General features: G+C 39.2%; 1 protein-coding gene across 1 annotated transcript in view; it reads right to left on the minus strand.

Annotated features, from left to right (window-relative positions):
• The window catches only part of LOC131165335 (ACT domain-containing protein ACR12), a 40,190-nt gene that overhangs the window by 6,653 nt on the left and 5,665 nt on the right, over positions 1–27,872 (minus strand). The window contains exons 3-4 of the mRNA XM_058123014.1: positions 26,220–26,342; positions 12,625–12,719 (exon numbers count right to left, since the gene is read on the minus strand). Of these exons, the coding sequence (XP_057978997.1) occupies positions 12,625–12,719; positions 26,220–26,342 (218 nt within the window). The remainder of the gene's footprint in view (positions 1–12,624; positions 12,720–26,219; positions 26,343–27,872) is intronic.

Below are 27,872 nucleotides of genomic sequence, written 5' to 3' on the forward strand. Positions count from 1 at the left end.
TCATTTGGGGGGGATCTAACGGGGAAAACTATGAGTTTTTAATTATTGCAGTTTTGGGAAAAAGGGGGCGACGGGCTGAATCCCGGATTTTGTTGAAAACCGAGTATATGTGTGATTTATACCGTGATATTGGGATGGGTATGCCTTGACTTTGTTTAAACTGTATTTGTTTGGAAAACCATGATTTAGATTACCAAATGAGTGTGATTTGTTTGATTATATGAGCATGCATGTGTGTGATATGCGGAATTGCTGATAGGATCGCAATTCCAATGATTGCAGGGACTGAGAGTGACCGACTCTATATCCGAGGGTGTGTGTTTATTGCCTGCCACGTAGACAAGAGTGTCCGGCTCTATATCCGAGGGCATGAGCCTATCCCAGCAGATCAGGCTGAAGGGTGTGGATCCACCAGCTAGCGCCGGTATGATGCCATGGGAGTCGAGGACTAGCCATGTGCCAATGGCGCTGTGCTTCGCGGGTTGGCTACGAGCCAACGCCGGAATGCCGGACCGGCTTCAGGCCGAAGGGTGTGACGACACCAGGATTGCTGATCATGTGTTGTGTGTGCGTGTATGCACTGTGTAAATTAGTACTAGATTTGCATTTAACTACGTGTATGTTGCATCATGATAACACTCAAATATCACACACCGATATAACCTGTGTTCTTCCTTACTGAGAGGTGTCTCACCCCTGCTGTACGTACATTTTTATAGGTCCTTCGAGTAACCGGAACTAGCGTCCTGGCGTAGGGAGCGTAGTGGCCGATGTACTGCGTTAGCGCTTGGGTAAGTGCTAGGACTGTAGTTTGTTGGGTTGCCATTTTAAGTTGTATTTGGGCACCCAGTTTGTACGTTTTGCTAGAGCCATGTTCTGCTCTTGTATAGACTCTGGTATGGTTCTGCATATGTTGATATAGAATGACTTTTTCTGCTGCGTATATGATTGTGGTTAGATGTGTTTAGGGTGCCTGGGAACCCTACGGGTTCAGACCCTTATCCATTGTACTGTATCTGTGATGATTTGTACTATACAGGGACAGGTTAGGTTACATTTTCACCCCTGGGTCCCATTACGGGGTTCGGGGCGTGACACAACATGTTCCCATCTCATTTCTATACAAACAACCACATTGTACCAAGACTTTACCCTGAAGCTGTCGCTGTTGGTTGGCTTCCAACTAATTCTATCCTCCCTTCGAAGATCAATATTTCTCATATGAAAATTCATAGTTAATAAGGGTTCCAACTCCCAATCCGGAGCATGCTTCTCAAAATTAGCATCCAACAAATTCCTCTTGGCTTTGGTTAAGCAGGAAGAGATCAATATGTCATTATCCCAAGCCAATAATGAAGACATAAGGAAAACAAATTTTGATGCCAAAAGGACATCCTTTGCCAATTGCCTACAAGAGAATGAATAGGGGAGTTTTTTTTTTAGATAATAAAACAAGTCTACTGAAAGGAAAACATAATTACAATAATGAATAGGGAATGTTTTGTATGATGTATCTTAGCTTTCACTAGAGGTTGAACATGCGTATCATGAATTGCATGAAACAGTTTCTTTTGGACAAGACAGGATGCAAGAAATTCAAAATGCCGTGATAGAAGCAACTTCTGTTCATTCACTACTTGAGTTTGAGGTCTTCCCCAAGTATCAACCAAGAGGAAAACTATCTAAAGAGCACACTATAAAGTGATAGCACATCTCCAGTCTTCAGGATATTCCATCAAGCATTTAAAGTAAAAAGTTTTGTGAACATTTGTGCATTTGCATCAACAAATGATTCTCTGTTCTTTGTTATTTGAGTGAGGGACTAATTAGTCATTAGATCCAAGTGACAACTCATTAAATTCTCTATTATTCTAGTGGGAGAGAGGGTGATTGTAAATCAGTAGCTAGAAACATGAATCCTTTTCTGCTAGTTTACATGACCAAAGGCAATTTCCTCCAACAGTTTCAGGGCTATTAAATCCATACTATCTCATTCCAAGTTATTTTAAGTCTACCCCTACCCCTTCTACTACCCCTAATAGTAACTAACTCACTCCTCCTCACTGATGCACTACTTTGCTTACGATGCAAATGCTAAAACCAGCTAAGCTGCCACCCCATCATATCTTCTACAAGAGCCATGCGAAACTTACCGCGAATTCATTCATTCCTTAATTTATCTTTTAAAGTCATACCACTCATCCACCTTACCATTCTCGTTTGAACAACTTTTACTTTTTGGATAAGTCGTTTCTTAGTTGCTCAACGTTTTAATCCATATAGCATAGCTGGTCTTATAGCCGTCCAATAAAACTTTCGCTTAATTTTAAGGGTATTCTATGATCACACAACATGCCCGAAAGTTTACCTAACCCGCTTTAACTTTATGTATCAGAGTAGTTATGGACACTCTGAATAAAGCCCAAATATACAGTTATTATTCACCATGAAATTTTATCAACAATACTAGCAATTCCAATTTCATGATCCTGAGTTGCATATAATTGCCTATATTGAAAGCCATTGGCTGCACAATGTCCTCCTATTCATTCCTCATCCACTTCCAATTTCAAAAATCCCCACCACAAGGCCCTCTAGCTTCTTTAGTAGGCCACCATTCTCTTTGAAACCACTTATGACTTCAATGATCTTCTTTCACTTGCTCTTTCTCCTCCATAAGCCTCCAATTCCACTTCCAAAGAACAGCTTTATTCAAGGGAATTACACCTTGACCACCAGAACCCAAGCCCTCTCTTACTGAAAAGTTGTTTAAGAATTTCCCATAGTACCAAGTCGTACTTGAACTCTCCTCTTTCATTTTTTTTTTAAATAGAAAAGAAGATTTTTCATTTAGGAAGAAATGGATATAAAAAGTGGAGGACAAGAAATCCTGAAAAAACAAAAGAATAAAAAAGAAACAACAAAACAAAGAAAAAATAAAACAAAAAAGCATCTGACAAAGGAGCCCCACCACTCTTTTTAAAAATCTAAAAAGCAAATCCAATTGGAACAAACAGCTTAGAAAGCCCATAGAAATGCAAAGAATCCACTTTTTTTTTAATCAGCAAAGAAATTTTATTATAGAAAAACTGGGCATCAAAAAATGCTTTCCAAGAACAACGCAAACAATCAAAAACTAAAACAATACACCAATCACTTGAGTACATCCAGGGAATAAAGAAAAACAGGGAAGTCCCTCTTGGGCATCCCTCTATGCTGAGAATCCGAGATCATAGAAATCCATTTATCTTTGGTAGCCCGCAAAGAAGAGACCGTCCTGTTGAAAGCCCTTCTATTCCTTTGTTTCCAGACCATTCAAAAAATAGCAAGGGGAATAAGAGAAAGGGATCTCCTTTTGAGCTTCTTGGCGTGGATCCCTTTCCAAGCCCAAATCTCGAACTCAACTAAAGCTGAAATGACCCATCTCTGTTTGACCAAAGAAATGGCCAAGCTCCAGAGATTCCTGGTCCAAGGGCAGTGAAGAAGGATGTGGTCCACTGATTCTGCTTTATGAGGCAGAGGAAACACCTTTCACGTAAGAGATGCCCCTTTTTTGAAGGTTGTCAAGGGTGAGGATCTTCCCTAGAGTGGCTTCCCAGGTGAAAAAAGCAACCTTGGAAGGGGCCGCTGTTTTCCAAATGGGCTTCCAAGGAAAAGGACTGATGCACTCCATTGGGCAGCCAAGCTGATTATAATAGGACTTGAATGTGAAAGAAGGATGCTGAGAGATGACTTGGGATTGTTGGAGGAGCGTTGGCTCTAACTCCTAATCAAAAGCATTCTTGATTAGGGGAACTGTTAGAGCTTATTTATGTCTTTTAGTATTTATTCTAATTGAGTGTGCTAGAATGTTAATTAGTGAGAGTTAGTAAGGGTATTATTGTCATTAGAATGTATTTAATTTGTATTATAAATAGAGGGAGAAACCTATCTTCAAGTTAGGTCATTCATTTTAATCAAATCTTAACATGGTATCAGAGTGTGATCCAACCTAAACGCTATTCCCCTCAGCCATCACTGGAAAATACCATTCCTGCGGCTGCCCTTCCCAGAATCACTTCCATCCCATATTGTTTCACAAAAACCAACCATACACCCATAAACAGCCCCCAAACGACTCACCCCACAAAACCCCATCGTCTGAGTACCCCCCACACACCGGCCAAATTCCAGCAGGGCCAACCCCACGCGCTAGTGCGTGAGTGAAGTTCCTTTTTTTTTCTTTTCCCCTCTGCATGTTCTGATTCCTTCTCTAGACTTATAATATCAAGCTGTTAGGCCAGTTTTTTGCTCAAAAATTCAACCCTTTTCGACCATGCACTTGCAGTATTCCGTTAATTTCTGTTCAGGGTTTGTGAAGGTTTGTTTGTGAGTTTTTTGGAGCTGTGGTGGTGTTCATATGTTCAGTTGTGAGGCTGTGGCAGTGCTATATCTGTCAGTGAGTTGTTCACCTCATCTATGGTTGTGTCGGTGCTTCACATAGTTTGTGATTGTCCCGATTAGTTTTGATTGTCCTTCCTGTTCTTGGTGTGGTTTCTGTTTTATGAGTGTTGGGATGGAATCTATGAATCCCAAAAATTTGTTTCCTACGTCACTGCCACAAATAACGACTCTTTAGTTGGATGGAAACACCTATGTTCAATGGTCTAAAGCTGTTAAGAGTTAATTTAGCCGGATAAGGAAAATTTAACCACTTCTGCAATCTGATCCTTATGATGACAAGCGAAAGGATGTGTGGGTTCAAGAAGATGCCTTGAATGTTTCCCTCTTATGGAATTCAATGGAGCCACAAATTGCACAGATGTGTATGTATCTAGATACGTGCAAGGATATTTGGGATTATGCCAAACTTCTATACTCTAGTAACATTACACGTATGTATGATTTATCCCAGAGTACTTTATTATTTTGGAGAGATGAAGCGTATTCATGAGGAGCTTAACATCGTTTAACCAATAATTGCCGACGTTCGTGAGATGTTGAAGCAGACAAAGCAAATGACAATTCTTAGTGTTCTAGCAGGCTTGAGACCCCTAGTTTGAGGCAGTCTGGACCCAGATACTTAGTAGTGTCGAGCTGCCATCATTTGCTGATGTTTATTCTCGTGTCCCTCGTGCTTCCTTTAGCACGCATTCTCCTACTTTTGCATCTGGCTTTGAGAAGACAACCTTTGCTACGCAAGGTGATTCTAGTCCTCTACCAAACAATTGCAAAAGTTATCGAGGTGGTTCAAGTGGTCGTAGTGATAGAGACGGACGAGGTAGAGGCCTTGCAAGGGCACTCATTATGGACAGAGCAATCAAACTATTGAGCAGTGTTGGGATCTTCACGGCAGACCTTCACGTGTTGCCAATGCAGCCACCACTGACTTCAAACCTTTGGGGGTAGCCAAATGCAACCACCATTGACTCCTCGCCTTTGAGGCTGAGTGGGGGGCAACATATTGTATCCATGTCAAAGGAAAAGTATTCTAAGTTCCATAAGTATCAAGCATCACAACAACAAGCTTCTCTTCCCATTGCATCTCTTGCCCAAAAAGGTAATCATACAGTATGCCTATCATCTAGTACTTCCTGGCCTACTCCTTGGGTCATAGACTCCGCTGCCATTGATTATATCACATGTACACCTATCTTCTTATCCACTCTTCTATATCCTGAAAATTTACCTTGTGTTGCTCTTACTGATGGATCCATCACTGCAGTCAAGGGAATTGAGACTGTAAATCCCACATCTTTTATTTCTCTTTCTTCAATTGTATATATTCCCAAATTTCCATTCAATCTTATGTCTGTTAGCAAAATTACTAAATCCTTGAATTGTTCAGTGACATTCTTCCCTGATTCTGTGGTTATTCAGGATTTCAAGATGAGGAAGACAATTGGTGGAGGGCGTGAAGCTGGTGGACTCTTATCACTTTGAGCTGCTATCTCCTTCTACCACTTGCACTGCTGCTGCCACACCTTTCCAAAATCATTGCGCTTGGGTCATCCTTCATTGGAAAAGTTAAAATGTATTGTTCCTAGTTTGAGTTTTGTGTCTAGTCTTGATTGTGAGTCTTGTTAGTTGGGAAAGCACCATCGTGTTTCTTTCACTTCTCGAGTCAATAAACGGGCTGCAAGCCATCTTATGTTAGTTCATTCAGATGTTTGGGATCCTAATAGGGTTGTGTTTAAGTTGGGTTTTCGGTACTCTGTAACCTTTGTGGATGATTATTCAATAATGACTTGGTTATATTTATTAAAAGATTGTTTGAAGTTATTTCATGTATTTGTGCCTTTTGTTCTGAAATAAAGACTCAATTTGGTTAGCTAGTTCTAATACTTCGAAGTGATAATGCCAAATACTATTTTAGTGCACAATTCACTACTTAAATGGCTCACTTTGATATTGTTCATCAATCATCCTGTGGCCACACTCCTCAACAAAATGGGGTAGCAGAGCGGAAAAATAGACATCTTCTTGAAATCACTCGCACCTTACTTTATCAAATGCATGTACCTAAAGTGTTTTGAAGTGATGTTGTACTTACTGCTTGTTATCTGATCAATAGAATGTCATTCTCTGTTCTTAGTGGTAAAATTCCCTACTCCATTCTCTTTTCTAATTCACCTTTATTTTCTTTTCCTCCTCGTATATTTGGGTGTGTACCTAAAGTTGGATCCTCGTGCTATAAAATGTTTTTCTAGGTTGCCCATATACTTAAAAGGGATATCGTTGTTATAGTCCTGTATTGTATCGCTTCTTTGTTTCCGCTTAAGTTACCTTCTTTGAGTCTAAACCTTACTACACCTAGTCACTGAGTGCTTCTCAGCTCAATGAGTCTCTTCCTTTGTCTAATCCTCAAAATTCTACGTTGTTGTCTTTGCCCAACCAACCATCTAAGTTTCCATGCAGTTCAAGTCCTTCTCATCGTCTTGATCATCCAAATTTGCAAGTGTATTCATGATGGCAGCTCCAAGGAAGATAGTCCCCTCTAGCTTCTACTACCACGCCTTTGGTTTCCTCGTCTAATGATCATACTTCCCATGATGTTGATCCTCCTATTGTTGTTCAAAAAGGTAAATGCATATGTACTCAACATCCCATTTCCAACAATGTTTCTTATGACTCATCATCACCCTCCTATTATTGTTTTGTTATTGCTCTATCATTTACAATCTTCCTAAATTTGTTTCGAAAGCCTAAGCCCATTCTGGGTGGAAGGATGCTATGGTTGAAGAGATGAACACTTTACAAGACAATGGTACTTGGGACTTGGTTCCTTTTCCTCCTAACAAGCCGGGGGTTGGTTGTGAAAGTCAAACCTAATGGTTCTGTGGCTCGTCTAAAGGCCCGTCTTGTTGCTAAGGGATACACTCAGGTGTATGGTCTGGATTATTTTGATATTTTTTCTCTTGTTGCCAAACTTACATCAATACGTCAGTTTATCTCCTTGACTACTACTTACCACTAGCCTCTACATCAGTTAGATGTGAAAAATGCCTTCTTGCATGGTGACCTTGAGGAGGAGGTATATATGGAGCAACCACTTGGGTTTGTTGCTCAGGGTGAATTAGGCTTAGCGTGTCAGCTCAAGAAGGCTATATAGTTTAAAACAGCCTCCCAAAGCATGGCTTAGTCATTTCAGTGCTGTAGTACTTGAGTTTAGTCTTCGACAGTGTGTTGTGGATCATTCCATGTTTTATGGTCATACTTCATCGGTAGGATCCTTCTTCTTGTTTATGTGGACAGATATTGTTATTACAGGTGATGATGATAAAGGTATTCCGAGTCTCAAACTTTTTCTATAGAATAAGTTTCGGATCAAAGATTTGGGACCGTTGAAATACTTCTTGGGTATAGAAGTACGGGGATCTTGTATCAAAACTATTTTGTCATAGAGGAAGTATGTTCTTGATACCGAAGACTTATTGAAAGTTGAATTATCTTAAGAATCACTCGGCCAGATATATCTTTTGTAACAAGTGTTGTGAGTCAATTTCTAGAATTTTTGAGGAAAAATCATTGGGACCCAGTAATTCGCATCTTAAAATATCTCAAAGGTGCACCTGGGAGAGGTCTTTTATATCGTGATCAAGGTCACACTTATATCAATGGATAAATAAATGCAAATTGGGCTAGATCGAATTTTGATCGGAGATCCATCACCGCATACTGTATCTTGGTGGTAATTTGATATTTTGGAAGAGTGAGAAGCAAATTATGGTGGCAAAGTCAAGTGCTAATCAAAATATAGAGCTATGGCTCACATTGCTTGTGAACTTGTCCGAATGAAGAACAAGTTGAAAGAATTGGGATTTTCACATTCTCAATCAAGTTGCTCTTCATATTGCCTCCAACCTAGTCTTTCATGAGTGAGCGAAGCACATTGAAGTTGATTGCCACTTTGTTTAGGAGAAACTTGTGCAGAAGCTCATCACAACCACTTATGTGAAGTCAGACATATAGCTTGCTAATTTGTTTACCAAAGCATTGGGGGGTGCTCGTGTTAAATTAATTTGTTACAAGCTAGGAGCATAAAATATTTATGCTTCAACTTGAGAGGGGGTGTTAAAGGTTATTTATGTCTTTAGCATTATTATTATTGAGTGTGTTAGTATGTTAATTAGTAAGAATTAGTAAAGGTATTATTGTCATTAGAATGTATTTAATTTATACATAGAGGGAGAGACCTATCTTCAAGTTAGGTCATTTATTTTAATCAAATCTTAACAAAAACATTCCAAATGATCCCATGGGTTAAGCATTCCCAATGATGCCAAATGAAAGCATTTTTATCATAGGCAAGTTATAAGTAAAAGGAAGTTGGAAACCACCACACAAACCATTGCCAACACTTGAATGATATAAGGAGAAAAAAAAAAGTTCTCCCCTCCTTTTCTAAAAAATTTCCAAACACCTGTACCATTTCCATCAGTCACCTCTCTAGAAGCCCAATTGTTGTGATGAAGGTCATAATGTTGAGAATTGCACTTGTAAGGTTGTCCCACATTGGAAAAAAAAAGAGTGAAGGATGGGTGCTTATATACATGATTGGGTCCAAGACCCAATAGGCTTAAACTTTTGGTTCAAGTTGATGTTCATCCATGTATATGAAGTCCACCCATGGACTTCCCTGGTGCTAACAAGTGGTATTAGAGTCAATAGTTCATTACTCTAGGCGAGCAACATCATAAAGTCGAGGTGTGAAGCTAATTATCTTAGTCTGCTAATAGTTACAGGACCAAGTGTATAAATGAGACCAATAAGGATCATCTAGGTTTAGTGGGTGGATCCAAATAGGGTTAAGACGCGACAGATAGGATTGGTTTGGAGGCACTTGGAATGCAATTTGAGATATGTAAGGCATGAGGGTAAGGCCCACTCAAGTAACTATTGGAGAATTGGGCCAACTCCTACAAGGGGAGATGGTTTCTACTCAAGGGGTAGAGTTTGATCTGAGCTCGAGTATTCATACATGTGTTCCTGCGGATGTAGACATGCTGAAGAGGGGCGGTGATGAGTGAACTCCCATGGTTTCTGTTAAAGCTTGATATACATTGTTGGCCCACAATATAACAGTTTAAGCTTTTAGGTAAAGTGGTAATCTAACATGGTATCAAAGCTCGTTCCCAGGAAGTCCTAGGTTCTAGTCTTATTGCCCGTGTTTATTATGTAGTGTTTAAAAAATTATTGTATTCCCTATAATCGATGTTATCTATCATGTGTTTATCCATCCACGTGTTGTCAGGCTGCGCGTGCGGGGGAGTGTTAAAGCTTGATATACATTGTTGGCTCATAGCCTAACAACTTAAGCTTTTAGGTAAAGTGGTAATCTAACAGTTTCGAACCCTTTCCCATGGGTGAGTAATGACTCCTAGTCAATTGAATGACATTGAATGATCAAGAATGGCTTCCATTCAAGCGGGTAGCGATTGGAACTCACAAGTGAGGGGAAGGATCGTTAAGAATTCTACTTGTGAGTTTGTCCCACACTAAAAAAATAGAGTGGAGGACAGGTGCTTATATACATGGTTGGGGCCAAGATCTAATAGGTTTAAACTTTTGGGTCAAGTTGGTGCTTATCCAAGTATATCAAGCCCACCCATGAATTCCCTTGGAACTAACAATTTATAAGCAATAACTTCATGCCAGAAATGATGTTTTCTCAAACATGAACCTACAAAACCATTTTCCAAGGAGCGCCATGTTAAACGTAAGGGATCTAAGACCAAGCCCTCCTTTTGCATGGGTTATCTCACAACACCCCCCTTCTCCCCCCAGCCTCACAAGATGATATTTGAAATCCTCTCCTACGAGGCAAAGGAATCTTCTTTGAACGCCTTCCAATCAATTGGTCATTGCACTGGGGATGGGAATCAAAGACAAAAAATACATTGGGAGATTAGCTCAAGCGCTTTTGATAAGAGTGAGTCTACCACCCTTTGAAATCCTATCCCTAAGAATGTTGAATTCAGAAAATCCGCAGAAAATGCAATCATTTCCCAACCAAATGCCCCAAAAAAATAGCAAGGACAAGACACTTTCCCAATTTGTAAGCATCCTAACCCCTTCCAAACCCTCTAAAAAAAGTATGCGAGCAAGCCTTTAATAAGACAAACCCAATTTTCTCCAAGTAATCCAAAGAATCTTTTCCACAAATTCCAAGCAGCTGAACAAACTCTTCCCTTATATCCCCCCAAAGGAACCTCCTATATAACAACTCCAATCAATTGACCATTGAGCAAGGGATGAAGAAAAGAGATAAATAAACCAGAAGGTTTTATATGGTGCTCTTTATAAGCGGTCTCCCCCTTCAACAAGCACTTGCTCTTACATTGAACAAGTTTTTTTTTTTTCCTTCCAAAATTTTCAATTATCGGATCCACTGACATTTTTCCTTCAATCTAACAACAGAGGCAGCCCCAAATATCTAAAAGAGGCCCACCTTGCATCCCTAACCCCCAGCCAAGACATCCTTGTCGATCCTCTATCCCACTAGAATCAATTTGAATTTGCTCAAATTCAAATTGATGCCAAATTTTGCTTCAAAGCACAAAAGGATAGATCTCAAATTTTGTATTTTATTCATATTTGTCCCATCTGTGGATCCTCCAAAAGATCAACGGACTATCAATCTATTGCCAATTTAGATATTCCACAAAATCATTAGAGGATGCAGCCTATAGATTCTTCTTAGGATCAAGGAGGTATCAAGCTATCTGTCTAAAAGTGGGATGCAATTAGGACACATGATAAAAAAAAAAGGCATTTTTGAAATGATGACATACCTGCAGCAACAAAGTCACAAACCTCTACAATATCATAGTCAGAGTTCTCTTTAATAGACTTTGTAGTCCTCCCTGCACTACCCAAAAAAAAATTCCTTCATGAGACGATCTCCTAATCATAGGCATTTGTCAGCAGTTACCAACATTTAGGCACCATCCTAGTCACAATGAGGTAGCAAAGCAATACATTAACACTATTCTTAAATGGTTGTACTGCTCTTATTTACTCATGCATTGCTAATGACTCTACCTACTACCATTCCAAGTCTCATAATGAAGCCAAAGTAACTGCCTGAATTGAGAAGCTTCAACGAGACTCTTTGTCACCCTCTAGGAATCACCTCAAATGGGAGTCCATACACCACCCTGATCAAAAGGCAGGTTGGAGTTTCCAATATTGATAAGCTTCAAAGAAATTATTTTGGTTATTGGGATGGGCAGTCCTCCAAGGGTCATTTTTTCTAAAAAAGAAAAAGGCAACATTATGTCACTCTAACCAAGAAAATGTGTTGAGTAATATGTGGGATATTTTGTTGGATTTATTGGTGAGAACTGGGTTTGCCCTTCTTCGGATGACCTTTGTACTGTTAACTTTAGAATCTTCTGGAAGGGGAAGGACAGGAAAGCTAGCCCCAATACCTTAATTATCTCTAATCCTCTAGCACCCCACCCAGACGACCATGCATACAAAAAACACCTACTAAAAAGGACCAGTGGAAATGCCTATCCATATTAAGCCTTTCCAATCCTGCCACATCAAAATCAAGGAATAGTCCCATCACAGATTTGATAAACATATGCTAGCTAACTGTTAACACTCCCCCGCACATGAAGAGATAAGCAGACAATAAATAACACCAACTATAGGGGTCCAATAACTTTTTAAAGACCACACAATAAACACAGGCAGGGAGACTAGAACCCAGGACCTCCTAGTAACAAGCTCTGATATCATGTTAGACCACAACTTTACCTAGAAACTTAAGCTTTTAGGTGAAGTGATAATCTAACACTAACAAATTCCAACTAGTAGAGAATAAAATCTAGAAAAATAAATTTGCATTGCCAATTATGAATGCTAGCATGTTACATAGACAGCCATCATTCCATTTATTTGGAATATAATTGCTAAAATCTGCAGGAACTGCAACACCAATAGCTGCACTAGGGAAATTGCCGAGAGGAAGAACATAGAGGACTCAAGAAATCCTTCTGGCAGGCCAAAGCAAAATAGCAAGGGAGCATTTTTTACTAGTTAAAGAACTTTCAAACAATCCATTCATTTTCACACATAAAATACGCTCAGAGTAAGCAACACTGAAAAATATAAAAGCTAAACTAATTTACTCACAGACGTGTGATGTAAAATTTTGTTCGCGTGACTGACGCCTCGGTTGTAACAGTCCCCTTCGTCACATCCAAACCTAAATCCTTTAATGCTTTCATCTGCACCAACATAAGACTTAATCATGCATAAAGGCAAGAAAATTGAAAGAAAACAAAATTAAAACATAAAAGCTAACAGCTACACTAAGAAACCTCAACAAAGACATTTTTTATCCTCTCTTTAGTCCACCTTCCTACCATCCCCCCACCCCCCAAAACACACACATACACTAGTTATCCACTATATAAGTTGTTAGTCCCAAGGTTTCATGGCCTCATTTTCATGATAACAAACTACCTAAGAAGTAATTACTTTGAGCATAAGTGTGATACATGTCTTTAATGAATTCATGTCCAAAGATTGAAGGAAATTTCAAGACTTAGAAATGGGCAAAGAAATCAGACCAAGGTTTTCTATAAATATTCCCTCTAAATACAAATGAACAGCGCCCATGCTATTCATACTTTCTAAAGTTCTCCTCTCAAAAATTCATTTATGCTCAAATTTGCTTACTTTTGGAAATTGTTTCAAAAGCTCTTGTGCCATAATCTCATTCATTCTTTGAGAGTTTGTGTCGTAAGCTGTTGTGCTTACATGTGTATACCCTTCCTACTCTCACATCTCAAAATCAAACTTCTTGTAATTGGTATCCTTGCCACTGGGTGAAGCAAGGGGATTGTAAGAAGTTTCGAATTAGTGGAAGCTCAAGGTGGATTGTTCCTTGAGAGAGTGGATGTAGGCTTGAGGAAGCCAACCCACTCTTCTCCCTATCTCATTTATTTTTGTGTACTTGCACTGACTGTTTGTGTGCATTAATTTTTTGTCATTAAGTTTAAATTTGTTTAAGTAACCCAATTCACCCTGTCCCTCTCCTGGATTGCCTTTGGGACAACATAAGTATGGGCAGGTATCAAAAAGGTCTCGCACTCTCCAGCAGTCCTGCAAAAACACAAGCACATGTATTTGTTACCCTGTGGATAAATATTCACACAAACATATTCTAACCCCATATATAAATATGTCAGCTATCAATGGTGAAAAGTATCAAACATATGGACATAGAGACCCTCTTTTAAATATTCGTTGCCCTATGCATTAACATTCACATTTTCACCATGTGTGTGTGAGCTGTGTGAATGTGACAACTATTTTCGATGGAAAAGGTCCAGTGGCGAACTCAGCCTCCAAAGATGAAGCTAGTGAGCTTTGGAAAGGTTCGGTGAATATTTTGATTGAATGATGCGTTAAACAAGAGGCCATTTTGGTTTACCAAAACTACACCTTGTAAAGGCATGGGGAGTAGCATTGAAGGCAAAAGCCGCAAAACATAAGGCAATTACGTCTACCACCTTGCTACTCGGCAAGGAATGATGGTAAAACTTTGAGACAGATATATACCATTAAATTGCCAAGAAAGTACCCCTTCCCCCATTTACCTACCAAAATAGAATATTATTGAGACACACTTTGTCAGCAACTTGTCAATCTGAAGCAAAACCACACAACAATAGCAGAGTACATGCAAAAGTAATGGAACCTAGAAGACTTAAGGCCAAACTACTGAGATCCTCATCATGCATTGGCCTCATACAGAACAGGTTAGTCATCTGATATAAGGAGACAGTTCATTCAGCAATCCCTTTACAGTGTGAAGCAGGTTGCATTCCAAATTGCCTCAAATGTGGAGTACGTCCAAATGCCACCTGTAACAAAGATCACTTCCCAGGCTGGCGAGCAAGCAGCAAAGAGGTTAAAGGAAGCAGCAAATGGTGCTAAGGTAGCTTCTTTCCAAACTAATCAAAGGGCTAATGATGCCAAATGAAAGAGCATTGTCGATGAAAACTCCAAGAAAACCCGAAAGCAAGGATGTTCTGTTTCTGGTCTGGTGGCAAAGCACAAGGTAACACTGCAAAAAAAGTCTTGACTACAGGTGGACCAAGTGGAAAAGGTTAAACAGGAAAATGTCATGAATTAAGAAACATGAGAAGCCCCAAAATAAAATGTCAATGAATCAGAGGGTTCAATCAATAATGACTCCCTTGCTATGGTAACATGTCCCTTCAAAACTGAAAAGAGAGCCTGCAGAGCTACCAATATTCAAGCAGTAGAGCCTCGCGGCAAAGAGCAGCATCAGCATCTTTACCAAGGAACAGCTGTAAACCATAAAAATTCCCCTCTTTTAAAATTGACAAGACTCAGAATTCTTTCCCACAAAGCCTCCCATGTAAAGAATGCAATCTGGGGAGGGATGCGAGTCTTCCAAATGGGCAATCCATGGGAAATCACTCCCATCCATTCCATAGCACCCATGGCTGCAGATCTGGTAGTAGGATACCACATAAAATTTTCAAATCTTCTTCGTCCACCTAAGTACACCCCCCCCCCCTCCTTTGTGTTACCCAACCTTCATATTGTATCAAAGAAAGTTTAGAAATTCTATAGCAATCAATCATTCACAAACAACAGCAAGACATTCTACATTGAAGATATTTATAATATCCACATCTTTCAGCAAGTTCAAAAGACACATTATAACTGATATTGCAAGCAATCTGTTATGTTCCACCATGTTAGCTTTTTTCTACAGCACCTGTTCATGCACACTATCCAACTCCAGTACGCTGAAATTTCAGAAATTCACACATTTCTAACCACTAATCTCTCGCTGTTGTTTCGTGCTTTTTAACTTTTAAGTCGAAGATAATTTTGTAATTTTCTTTTGTTTCGAACTATAAACTCCAGCTATTCTTTATAGGCAAGTTTACTTGGTTTAGGTCAGGTTTAATAAGTTTTAAGTCAAATACAACCCCTTGCACCAAATTTTGCTTCGACCCTCAGAAATATCTGGGGAACAAATTTACTTGGTTCCTCACAACTTTTTGCCACTAAATTGGCCTATCTATTTGTGCGTACACATGTTTGATATGAATGTAAATGGTTATTTAGTCATTTAGCATTATTATTGTGTTAAGAGTTTTGTTAGTAATAAGAGTAAGGGTTTTATGGCCATTACAATTGTACTTGACATATATTATAAAAAGAGGGGCAGAACTGTCATTGAGGATAGGTCTTCCATTTTACCCAATTATACAACATGGTATCAAAGCATGATTTTGAAACCTAAACCCTAATTGTTACCACCACCATCAAAATCAAAGCATAAAACCCAAAATCCACTGCATGTCTACCATCATAGAAGAATTTCCAGCAAAACTATAGCCCTAGAAAACAGCCAGCAGCAGCCAAAAGTCAGATCAGTGGCTGGAAATTTCCTGGGCGACACTGCCACTTCAAGAACACAAAATTTACAATAGATTTTGCAAAAACACCATAGTCACCCACAGACACTGCCAATCTGGCCCCCCCACTGAAATCCCATCTCCAGGAAGTGTCCCATGCACCCTCATGTACCGATCGAAGGCTGCCAGGGCCGACCTCATGCGCCTGCGCATAAAGCTACTTTCAGGCATGTTTTTTACCTGAAATCACTCGCAGTGATCCAATCCCTCTATTAACATGTTGATGGAGTGCTTCATGATGTTTTTTGTCCAAAGATCTCACCTGTTTTAATTGCTCATGTGCGACACCCAAGGAATGGTTGTTTGATGCTTTGTGAAGCTGTTTATCAATGGTTATTGGGTTTAGTGGGTCTGAAACAGTGGGAGTTGCTGTGTTTTTTGATTCAATGTTCTAATTTCTTCCATATACCAAAATATCAAGCTGTTGGGCATGTGTTTTGCTCAAAGATTCAATCTTTGTTGTGACCATGCACTCGTGGTAATTCATTAATTGTTGTTCGGTGTAACAGTCATCAATGACTATTGGAGCAGTGGTAGTGCTCATTAGCTTTTTTTGTGAGGTTGTGGCAGTGTTAAGTTTGTTGGTGATTTGTCCATGGTATTTTCGGTGGTTCACCTCTTCAATTGTTCCAGTGCTGTGCGTTGCTTTCTTGGGGCTGTGACTGAGTTTCTTGGTGCTGTGATAGCCTTGTACTGATCTATTTGTGACTTGCTCAAGGTGGGTCACCTTGTTCATGGTTGCTCTGATTGTTCCAGCAATTAAACTTGTGATCATTGGCCTGAGTTTGTGAGTGTTGGGATGGAGTTTGCAAATCCCAAAAATATGGTTCCCTAGTTAGTCGCTTGTTTGAGTAAACCGTATACTGTGACTATATCAGAGAAGTCTTCAAGGTTTCTAGAGTATCAATGGTCTCAACAAGCATCTTATCACATTGCGTCTTTTGCCCAAAAAGGTAATCCTACAGCCTATATGTCATTTGGTATCTTTCCCACTAGTCCTTCGGTTATCGATTCTTCTGCCACTAACCATATAACAGGTCCAACCAACTTCTTTTCTAACCTCCAATATCCTAAAAATCTACCTCAAGTTACCCTTGCTGATGGGTCCACTATTGCTATTAAGGGGATAGGAACAATAAATCCTACTCCTTCCATCTCTTTTTTTTCTGCTTTATACATTCCTAAATCTCCCTTCAATCTCATGTTAGTTAGTAAGCTTACAAAGTCACTAAATTGTTCTGTCACATTCTTTCCTGATTCTATGGTTGTTTAGATTCTGAAGACGAGAAAGACAATTGGCAAAGGACATGAGGCTCGTGGACTTGCTACTTTTGAGTCGCCTTCTCCACCCATTGCCTACACAGTCGCAGCTACACCACTTCAAATCCATTGTCGCCTTGGTCATCAATCTTTGGACAAGTTGAAACAGCTAATTCCTCCATTGAGTTCTATGTCTCATCTTGAGTGTGAGCCTTGCCAATTAGGCAAACATCATCGTGTTCCCTTTGCTTCCCGAGTTGACAAATGAGTGTTTAGTTCTTTTATACTATTCCATCTGATATTTTGCGTCCTAGTTATGTCACATCAAAGTTAAGGTTTCGATACTCCATTACATTTGTTGATGACCACTCTAGGATGACTTGGTTATATTTAATGAAAGATCATTCCAAGTTGTTTGATATCTTTTGTGCCTTCTGTTCCCAAATAAAGACTCAATTTGATATGCCAGTCAGGATACTTCATAGCAAAAATGCTAAGGCGTAATTCAATACCCGATTCAATACCTATATGACTAATTCTAGTATGATCCATTAGTCCTCTTGTGCCCACACTCCACAAAAAATTGGAGTTGCAGAGTGGAAAAACAGACATATTCTTGAAGTCACTCGTACCCTATTGTATCAAATGAATATCCCCAAAGTTTTTTGTAGTGATGTTGTGCTCACAGCTTGCTCTCTCATCAATAAAATGTGATCCTCTGTCCTTGGTGGTAAAATCCCATACTTACTTATCTTCCCTAAGACTCCTTTGTTCTCCTTTCCTCCTCGTATATTCGATTATGTCCTTTGTCCATCAGTTAACTCCAAGAACGGATAAGTTGGATCCTTGTGCTATCAAATGTATTTTCTGGACTATTCCTAAAAGGGATATCGATGTTATAATCCTACTTTACATCAATTCTTTGACTCTGCTGATGTCACCTTTTTTGAATTTACACCATACTACTCTGACTCCTTGAGTTCTATTGACCTTAATGAGTCCTTCCTTTGCCTCACCTTCCAGATCCAAACCTATTATTTATGCCCAATCCTCCTACAACTTCATCCAGTTTGAGTCCTTCTCGTTGCTTGGATCATCCCAATTTGCAGGCATAAACAGCGGCTCAAGGGAGGGCGTGCCTCCTCCAAATTCTACTACCGTGCCTCTAGTTCCCTAGTCGAATGATCATATTTCGCATGATGTTGATCTTCCTATAGTTGTTCGGAAAGGTAAATGCACTCGTACTCAACATCCGATCTCAAATTTTGTTTGTTATGATTCCTTGTCATCCTCTTGTTACTATTTTGTTAGTACTCTGTCTTCTATTACTCATCCAAAATCTATTTCTAAAGCCCTATCCCATTTTGGGCAGAGGATGGCAATGGTTGAAGAGATGCATGCCATACATTATAGTGATACTAGGGATTGGTACCTCTTCATCCTGATAAGTCTGTGGTTGGTTGTCGGCTTGTTGCTAGGAGTACAATGTGAAAGTCAATCATGATGGTTTTGTGTCTCGTTTGAAGGCCCGTTTTGCTTAGGGGTATACTCAGGTGTATGGTTTGGATTATTCAGACACATTCTCCCAAGTTGCTAAACTTGCCTCAATACATTTTGTTCATCTCTTTAGCCACCACTTGTCGTTGGTCTCTACATTAGTTAGACGTAAAGAATGCTTTCCTACATGGTGAAGCAACCACTTGGGTTTGTTGCTCAGGGGGGATTTAGGCTAAGTATTTCGGCTTAAGAAATCACCATATGGATTAAAACAATCTCCAAGAGTATGGTTTGGTCGTTTTAGTGTTGCAGTACTTGAGTTTAGCCTCCGTCAATTTGCAATAGATAACTTTATATTTTATCATCATACCCCATCTGACAAGATTTTGCTTATTGTGTACGTGGATGACATTGTGATCACTAGTGATGATGATGATTGGGACCATTGAAGTACTTATTGGGTATAGAAGTATCGAAATCTCATATAGGAATTATCTCGCCACAGAGGAAGTATGTTCTTGATCTTTTAGATGAGACAGGTCTGTAGGTATCCAAAGTTGTTGATACACCCATGTACCCCAATAGTGAGTACGTTTAGACGTGGGAGATTTGTTGCCTAACCCAGATCGATACCGCAGACTTGTTGGGAAATTGAATAATCCCACAATCACTCGACGAGATATATCCTTCGCAACAAGTGTTGTAAGTCAGTTTCTCGATTCCCCGAGAACAAGTCGTTAAGATGCAGTAATTTTGCATTTTGAGATATGCCAAAGGTGCACCAGGGAGAGGTCTCTTATATCAAGATTGAGGTCACCCTCATATTTAGGGATATACAAATGCAAATTCGGCCGTGTCACCTTTCAACTGAAGATCCACAACCAGGTATTGTATCTTTGTTGATGGTAATTTAGCGTCTTGGAAAAGTAAGAAACAATTGTGGTGGCCAAGTCAAGTGTTGAATTAGAGTATAGGGCTATGGCACACACTACATGTAAACTTGTTTGCTTGTTCGGTTGAAGAACGTGTTGAAAGAACTAGGTTTCCACATTCTCAGCCTATGGAGTTGATGTGTTATAATCGAGCATTGCCTCCAACCCAGTCTTCCATGAGCAGACAAAGCACGTTGAAGTTGATTGCCACTTTATTCAAGAGAAACTTGTAGAGAAGCTCATTACAACCACTCATGTGAAGTCTGAGTTTCAGTTTGCTGATTTGTTCACTAAAGCCTTGGGCGGTGCTCATGAGAAATTCATTTGTAACAAGCTAGGAGCATATGATATTTATGCTCCAACTTGAGGGGGAGTGTTAATGGTTATTTTTAATGGTTATTTAGTCATTTAACAATATTATTAATTGTTAAGAGTTTGGTTTGTAATAAATGTAAGTTAGTAAGGGTATTATGGTCATTCCCATTGTACTTGACGTATATTATAAATAGAGGGAGAGACCTACCGTTGAGTTTAGTTCTTCCATTTTACCCAATTATTCAACATGGTATTAGAGCATGATTCTGAAACCTAAACCCTAAGCGTTACCACCACCGTCAAAACCGAAGCCTAAAACCCAAAATCCGCTGCATGTCTATCAACATAGAAGATTTTTCAGTGTTATTATAACCCTAGAAAACAGCCAGCAGCAGCAGGAAGTCAGACCAGTCGCTGTAATTTTCTGGGCGACACTGCCAATTCGAGAACACCAAATCCACTATAGATTTGTCAAAACCAACACCATAGTCACCCACAGACAGTGCCAATCTGCCTCCCACTGAAATCCCACATGCACACTCACGCGCCGGACGAAGGCTGCCAGGGCTGACCCCACGTACCGACACATAAAGCCACTTTCAAGCATGGTTTTGACCTGAAATGATCCAGCAGGGATCCAATCCCTCTATTAACATGTAATTGGAGTTTTTCGTAATGTATTTTTGCCCAAAGATCTCACCTTTTCTAATTGCTTATGTGCAGGACTCAAGAACTGGTTGTTTGATGCTTCATGAAGCAGTTCATCAATGGTTATTAAGTTCATTGGGTCTGAAACAGTGGGATTTGCTGTGTTTTTTGATTTAATGTTCTAATTCCTTCCATGTATCAAAATATCAAACTGTTGGACAGGTGTTTTGCTCAAAGATACAATCTTTGTTATGACCATGCACTCATGGTAATTTGTTAGTTGTTGTTCAGTGTTCATAACAGTCATTGGCGACTCCCTTGGAGCAGCAACAGTGCTCATAAGCTGTTTTTTGTGAGGCTGTGGCAGTATTATATATATAGTTGGTAATTTCTCCATGGTAATTTCAGTGGTTCACTTCTCCAATTGTTCCAGTGCTGTGATTGCTTTCTTGGGGTTGCGTCTGAGTTTCTTGGTGCTGTGGCAGTCTTGTACTGATCTACTTGTGACTTGTTCATGGATGGTCACCTTGTTCTTGGTTGTTCGGATTGTTCCAGACTTCCAGCAATTAATCTTATGGTCGTTGGTCTGAATTTGTGAATGTTGGGATGGAGTTTGCAAATCCTAAAAGTATGGTTCCTTTGTTAATCACTTGTTTGGGTGAACCGCATACTATGACTATATCAGAGGAGGAGTATTCAAGATTTCTACATTATCCATCGTCTGACAAAGCATCTTATCACGTTGTGTCTTTTGCCTAGAAAGGAATCCTACAGTCTATATGTCATCGGGTATCCTTCCTACCAATCCTTGGGTTATCGATTCTGCTACCACTGACCATATAATAGGTGCAACCAACTTCTATTCTGATCTCCAATATCATAAAAATCTACCTCAAGTTACCCTTACTGATGTGTCCACTATTGCTGTTAAGGGTATAGGAACAGTAAATCCTACTCCTTCCATCTCTCTTTCTTCTGCTTTATACATTCCTAAATCTCCTTTCAATCTAATGTCAGTTAGTAAGCTTACAAAGTCACTAAATTGTTCTGTCACATTCTTTCTTGATTCTATAACTATTTAGGATATGAAGATGAGAAAGACAATTGGCACAAGACATGGGGCTCTTGGACTTTACTACTTTAAGTCACCTTCTCCACCCATTACCTGCATAGTCGTACCTACACCACTTCGAATCCATTGTCGCCTTGGTCAACCGTCCTTGGACAAGTTGAAATAGCTAGTTCCAACATTGAGTTCTGTGTCTAATCTGGAATGTGAGTCTTTTCAATTAGGCAAGCATCATCGTGTTCCCTTTGCTTCCCAGATCGAAAACAAGTGGTTAGTCCTTTCATGCTAGTCCACTCCAATATTTGGGGTCATAGTCGTGTCACATCATAATTGGGGTTTCAGTAGTTTGTTACATTTGTTGATACATACTCTAGGATGACTTGGTTATATTTCCTAAAAGATCATTTCGAATTGTTTGATATCTTTTGTGCCTTTTGTTCCCAAAGAAGTACTCAATTTGATATGCCAATCAGGATACTTCGTAGTGATAATGCTAAGGAGTGCTTCAGTACCCAATTCAGTACTTATATGACTAGCTCTAGTATGATCCATCAATCCATTTATGCCCACACTCCACAAAAAATGGGGTTGCAGAGCGAAAAAATAGACATATTCTTGAAGTCAGTCATACTCTATTGTATCAAATGAATGTCTCCAAAGTTTTTTGGAGTAATGTTGTGCTCACAGCTTGCTCCCTCATCAATAAAACGCCATCCTCTGTCCTTGGTAGCAAAATCCCATATTCAATTATCTTCCCTAAGGCTCCTTTATTCTCCCTTCCTCCTCGTATATTGACTTGTGTGTCCTTTGTCCATCAATTAACTCCAGGAATGGATAAGTTGGATCCTCATGCTATCAAATATATCTTTTTGGGGTATTCCTACACTCACAAAGGATATCGATATTATAGTCCTACTTTACATCGATTTTTTGTCTCTACTGATGTCACCTTCTTTGAGTGCTAACCTTAATGAGCATTTTCCTTTTCCTTGCCTTCCAAATCCAAACCTAGTATTTGTGCCCAATCCTCCTACATATTCATCCATTTTGAGTCCTTCTCATCAGTTGGATCATCGCAATTTGCAGGTATAAACACGGCTACTCAAGGGGGAAGTGCCTCCTCCAGCTTCTACTACTGTGTCTCTAGTTCCCTCGTCGAATGATCTTATTTTCCATGATGTTGATCCTCCTATAGCAGTTCGAAAACGTAAACACACTTGTACCCAACATCCAATCTCTAATTTTGTTCGTTATGATTTCTTGTTATCACTCTTTGGGTAGTCCTCTGTCTTTCGTTGCTCTTCCAAAATCTATTTTTGAAGCCCTATCCCATTATGGGTGGAGGACTGCAATGGTTGAAGAGATGCGTGCACTACATGATTATGATACTTGGGATTTGGTACCTCTTCCTCCTGATAAATCTGTGGTTGGTTGTCGCTAGGTGTACACTATGAAAGTCAATCATAATGGCTCGATGGCTCGTTTGAAGGCTTGCCTTGTGGCTAAGGGGTATACTCAGGTCCATGGTTTGCATTATTCAAACACATTCTCTCTGTTAGCTAAACTTGCCTCAGCACATTTGTTGATTTCTTTAGCCACCACTTGTCATTGGCCTCTACATCAGTTATATGTGAAGAATGTTTTCCTACATGGTGATCTTCATAAGGAGGTATATGTGGCGAAACCACTTGGATTTGTTGCTCAGGGGGAGTCGGGATTAGTATGTCGACTTAAGAAATCATTATATGGATTAAAACAATCTCCAAGGGCATGGTTTGGGCGTCTTAGTGTTGTAGTACTTGAGTTTGGCCTTCATTGGTGTGCAATAGATCACTCTGTTTTTTATCGTCAATACTCCAATTGGCAGGATTTTGCTTATTGTGTATGTGGATGACATTGTGATCACTGGTGATGATGATTGAGACATCCAAGACCTAAATTTTTCCTACAAAGTAAGTTTCAGATCAACGGCTTGGGACCATTGAAGTACTTCTTGGATATAGAAATATTGAGATCTCGTACGGAAACTGTGTTGTCACGAAGAAAGTATGTTCTTGATATTTTAGATGAGACGGCGTGGCTGGGATCCAATCCTATTGATACACTCATGGATCTTAATAGTAAGTTAGTGCCAAATATGGGTGATTTGTTGCGTAACCCAGGTCAGTATAGGAGACTTATTAAAAAGTTGGATTATCTCAGTCACCCGACCAAATATATCCTCCGTAACAAGTGTTGTGAGTTAGAGCTTCAATTTCCCGCGAACAAGTCGCTGGGATAGGATGCAATAATTTGCATTTTGAGCTCAAAGGTGAACCAGGGAAAGGAATCTTACATCAGGATTGGGGTCACACTCATATTCAAGGATATACAAATGCAGATTAAACTGAGTCACCTTCCAACCGAAGATCCACAACCGGGTATTGTATCTTTGTAGGTGGTGATTTGATGTATTGGAAAAGTAAGACACAAATTGTGGTGGCCAGGTAAAGTGTTGAGTCAAAGTATAGAACTATGGCGCACACTACATGTGAACTTGTTTGCTTGTTTGGTTGAAGAACATGTTGAAAGAACTAGGTTTTCCACATTCTCAACCTATGGAGTTGATGTGTGATAATCGAGCGGCTATTCATATTGCCTCAAACCCTATCTTCCATGAGCAAACAAAGCACATTGAAATTGATTCCCATTTTATTTGGAAGAAACTTATATAGAAGCTCATTCCAACCACTCATGTGAAGTCCGAGTTTCAGCTTGCTGATTTGTTCACTAAAGCCTTGGGGGTGCTCGTGTGAAATTCATTTGTAACAAGCTAGGAGCATATGATATATATGCTCCCAACTTGAGCGGGAGTGTTAATGGTTATTTAGTCAGTTAGCATTATTATTAATTGTTAGAGTTTTGTTCGTAATAAGTGTAAGTTAGTAAGGGTATTACGGTCATTCCCATTGTACTTGACATATATTATACATAGAGGGAGAGACCTATCGTTGAGTTTAGGTTTTCCATTTTACCCAATTATTCAACAGTTATTTAGTCATTTAGAATTATTATTATTATTATTATTATTATTATGTGTTAGTTTTGTTAGTAATTAGAGTGAGTTAGTAAGGGTATTATGGTCATTACAATTGAACTTGACATATATTAAATAGAGGGACAGACCTATGATTGAGGCTAGGTCTTCCATTTTACCCAATTATTCAACAATGTATTAATTGGGAAAGCAATTACTATTGTTTACATGGCATAAGTACTTTAGGTTTGATCACATAGGCTCATTGCTCTTCATATCTCTCCTCTCCTCAGCCCCAAATACTTGAATAGTGTGTTGTTTGTAAAGATCCTATAGATGCATCCATATGAGCTGTGTGCGGTGTGTGTGCTTTATTTGGATGCATGTGTAATTTAATGAGACAAGAGTGGTATAAAGAAGAAAAGTCATGGGCAAAATATGCATATATTTATGTATTGGATACATGTATATTATGCATGTATGTACATATGTAGTGTATTAGGAAATTTTTGCAAATGTATACGTGAAAAGGCATGTCGAATGTTTACACATTTACACATACAAAAGCCCGTAGTATAGATACAGATATGTGTACTGTGTACTAATTACCATAAGAAGATAAAACATACTGTAAATACATCTGGTATATATATCCCAACATTTATGCCTGCATGTATAAAAATGCATACACCATATTTAAATATATACAACTATACTTCTATATGAACCTTCAATGTATACTCTTGTACATATGCATATGAACATGCATAGGTGCACACAGCACCTATGTGTATATGTCATCCTCTATACATTTATGCATATAATGGACTTGGACAAGGCAATGGGCAGGCTCGTAGCCAGAATTTCGATATGTATATAGATGTATATGCATGTGTTAAGATTTAAGGGCATAAGTCCGCACACACACATGAATTGCAAAGAGTTGTCAAGGGAAAAAGATAAAGGTGAAACTTCATTTTTAGTTTAGTAGGCATCAATTTTTTAATACCCAGGCTGCTACAGATTTTGTTGATACTTCCCTTTGTAACATTATTCTTCTTGTACTTGTATTTGACCCCCTCAGTCCCTAGTGAATAGATGATTAGAAATAGTAAAAAAATTGAACTACTCCAGATGTAACTGCCCATTCTCCCATGTAGGATAATGAATAAGTAAATATGATCAATATTCTATGAGCAGCTAATACATGACAATTTGTTCAGTTCTATCATCTAATACAAGGCTTTATCAGACAAGCACATCAACAGATTTCCAGAAAGGGGAAAAGAGGAAAGAAGGGGGGTCACCCCTGGCAGGTAGTGAGAAAGTATGCTTCAGGAAGAGAGTAACTCTGCCCAGCCTTCTCCATTTCCTCCAATTGGCATGTAACACTCACATTTAAACTCTCATGTAAAAAAGGTAATAGTACGACAACTATCAACACAAGGTAATTATCTAAAATTCAATATTATTTTAAGATATAGAGAACCAATTAATCAAATGAATTGAACAAGTCACTTAACCGTATCAATTAGAGCACCCAGACGATCTCCAAAGCTAAGTTCTACAATTGTTGCCTCAGAATCTGAATCTTGAGTTATCAGGACTACTGGTGTTGGAACATAATCAGTATCCTGATCAGATTTCTGCCATTGGAAATAACTTGTTAATGCTACAACACTTTCAAACATTATAGAGATGAAAGCTTCTATCATTCTCTCATACACCTTACAAGCTATGGATAATAAAATAGACTGCAAACAGAATATGGGCAAAAGATGGTGACTCAAACTGCGGCAAGAAGGAACAATTTTTTTTTGGCTTTTCAGGATGCAGGGACAGAACCCTTTGACAGCAACTTGCAGTTTTGGAGGCTTTTTGTTGCTTTTTTGCTCAGGGTTCAGGGAAAACACGAGTAGGATATAAGAATAAGATGAAATGATGAAAATGAGATATAATCATCTGGAATTATGAATTTAGAAGGCTTAAAATTGCACAAAATTACACAGCAGTAGCAGTAAAGAAGGTACCATGCATAACACCTAGAATCCCATGACATCCATGCTTAAATTGCATAACACAATCCAAAAAGGTTTTACAAAGCATAGAAACTTCTCTCATAAATATTTATTAAACAGTTAATTTATAGACTATAATCCTAACTATACTAGGACCATGACTCTTAGTCGGAAACTGGATACTTCGTCAAATAAAATCAATATAAAATTGCTGAGCTCATAATTAAGGACCAAAATATGGTGTTGAGAGGTACAACCACACAACTTGTTATTCCAAGTGCTTTCATTTAGTAGACAAAATTGTGGCAGAAGTACTTGCAGATAGGTTGAGTCAAGTGATTGGGGACACTATCGCAGGCCCAAAGGGCTTTTGTTGGGGGGAGAAAGACTGTGGATGTGATTCTGGTGGCAAATGTAGTAGAGGATGAGGAGCAGGCCTGGGTGTACATTTGGCTGTGACTAATCAATGTAGGGATGGATTACAGCTACCCCTGTGGAGGAGGTTAGTGCGCAGGATGTAAGTGCTCAAAAACTTCTGGATGAAACAGGCTTGTGGCTGGAGCTCATGGAGGGGATGAAGTTCAGTTGGTGGGGCTAAGAGAAGCAAATAAAAGTAGCAGGAACTGGAAAGACTTCTAAGCTCTATTGATTACAAAGGAGAGGTGGTTATTAAAGAGGGTTCTTAAAGGGTTGGCTATTTTTTAGTTTTTTCTTTCTTTTTGCTTTGAGGATCTCTTGTCCTCTTGTCATTCACTACTTTCTCTACCTTTAATATATTTCTTTTGCTATCAATTTAAAAAGAAATTGTAGTAGTAGAGAATGTTTGTAGAAGGAAGGGAAGAGAGTCATATTTAAATTGGATTCTGAAAAGGCCTATGATCAGGTTAATTAGAATTTCTTGGATAATACCTTTGAAAGGGTTTCAAGGAGAGGTGGCAGCGACACGGCTGGATGACGGTGTGCTTGTCAAATGCATTCTATTCAGTCGTTGTCAATGGAGAACCTAAGGAGTGCTTTAGGGCCTCAAGAGGTGTTACGCATGGGGATCCACTATCTTCCTTTTTTTGTTCTTGTTGTTGATACTTAGATTGCTAGATAGAAGAGTTGATAGAGATTTTGTGAGAGGGATTAGAGGGGGTATTGAGGGAGTGGTTGTGC

Source organism: Malania oleifera, chromosome 10 (genome assembly GCF_029873635.1).
Source record: "Malania oleifera isolate guangnan ecotype guangnan chromosome 10, ASM2987363v1, whole genome shotgun sequence".
Lineage (NCBI taxonomy): Eukaryota > Viridiplantae > Streptophyta > Magnoliopsida > Santalales > Ximeniaceae > Malania > Malania oleifera.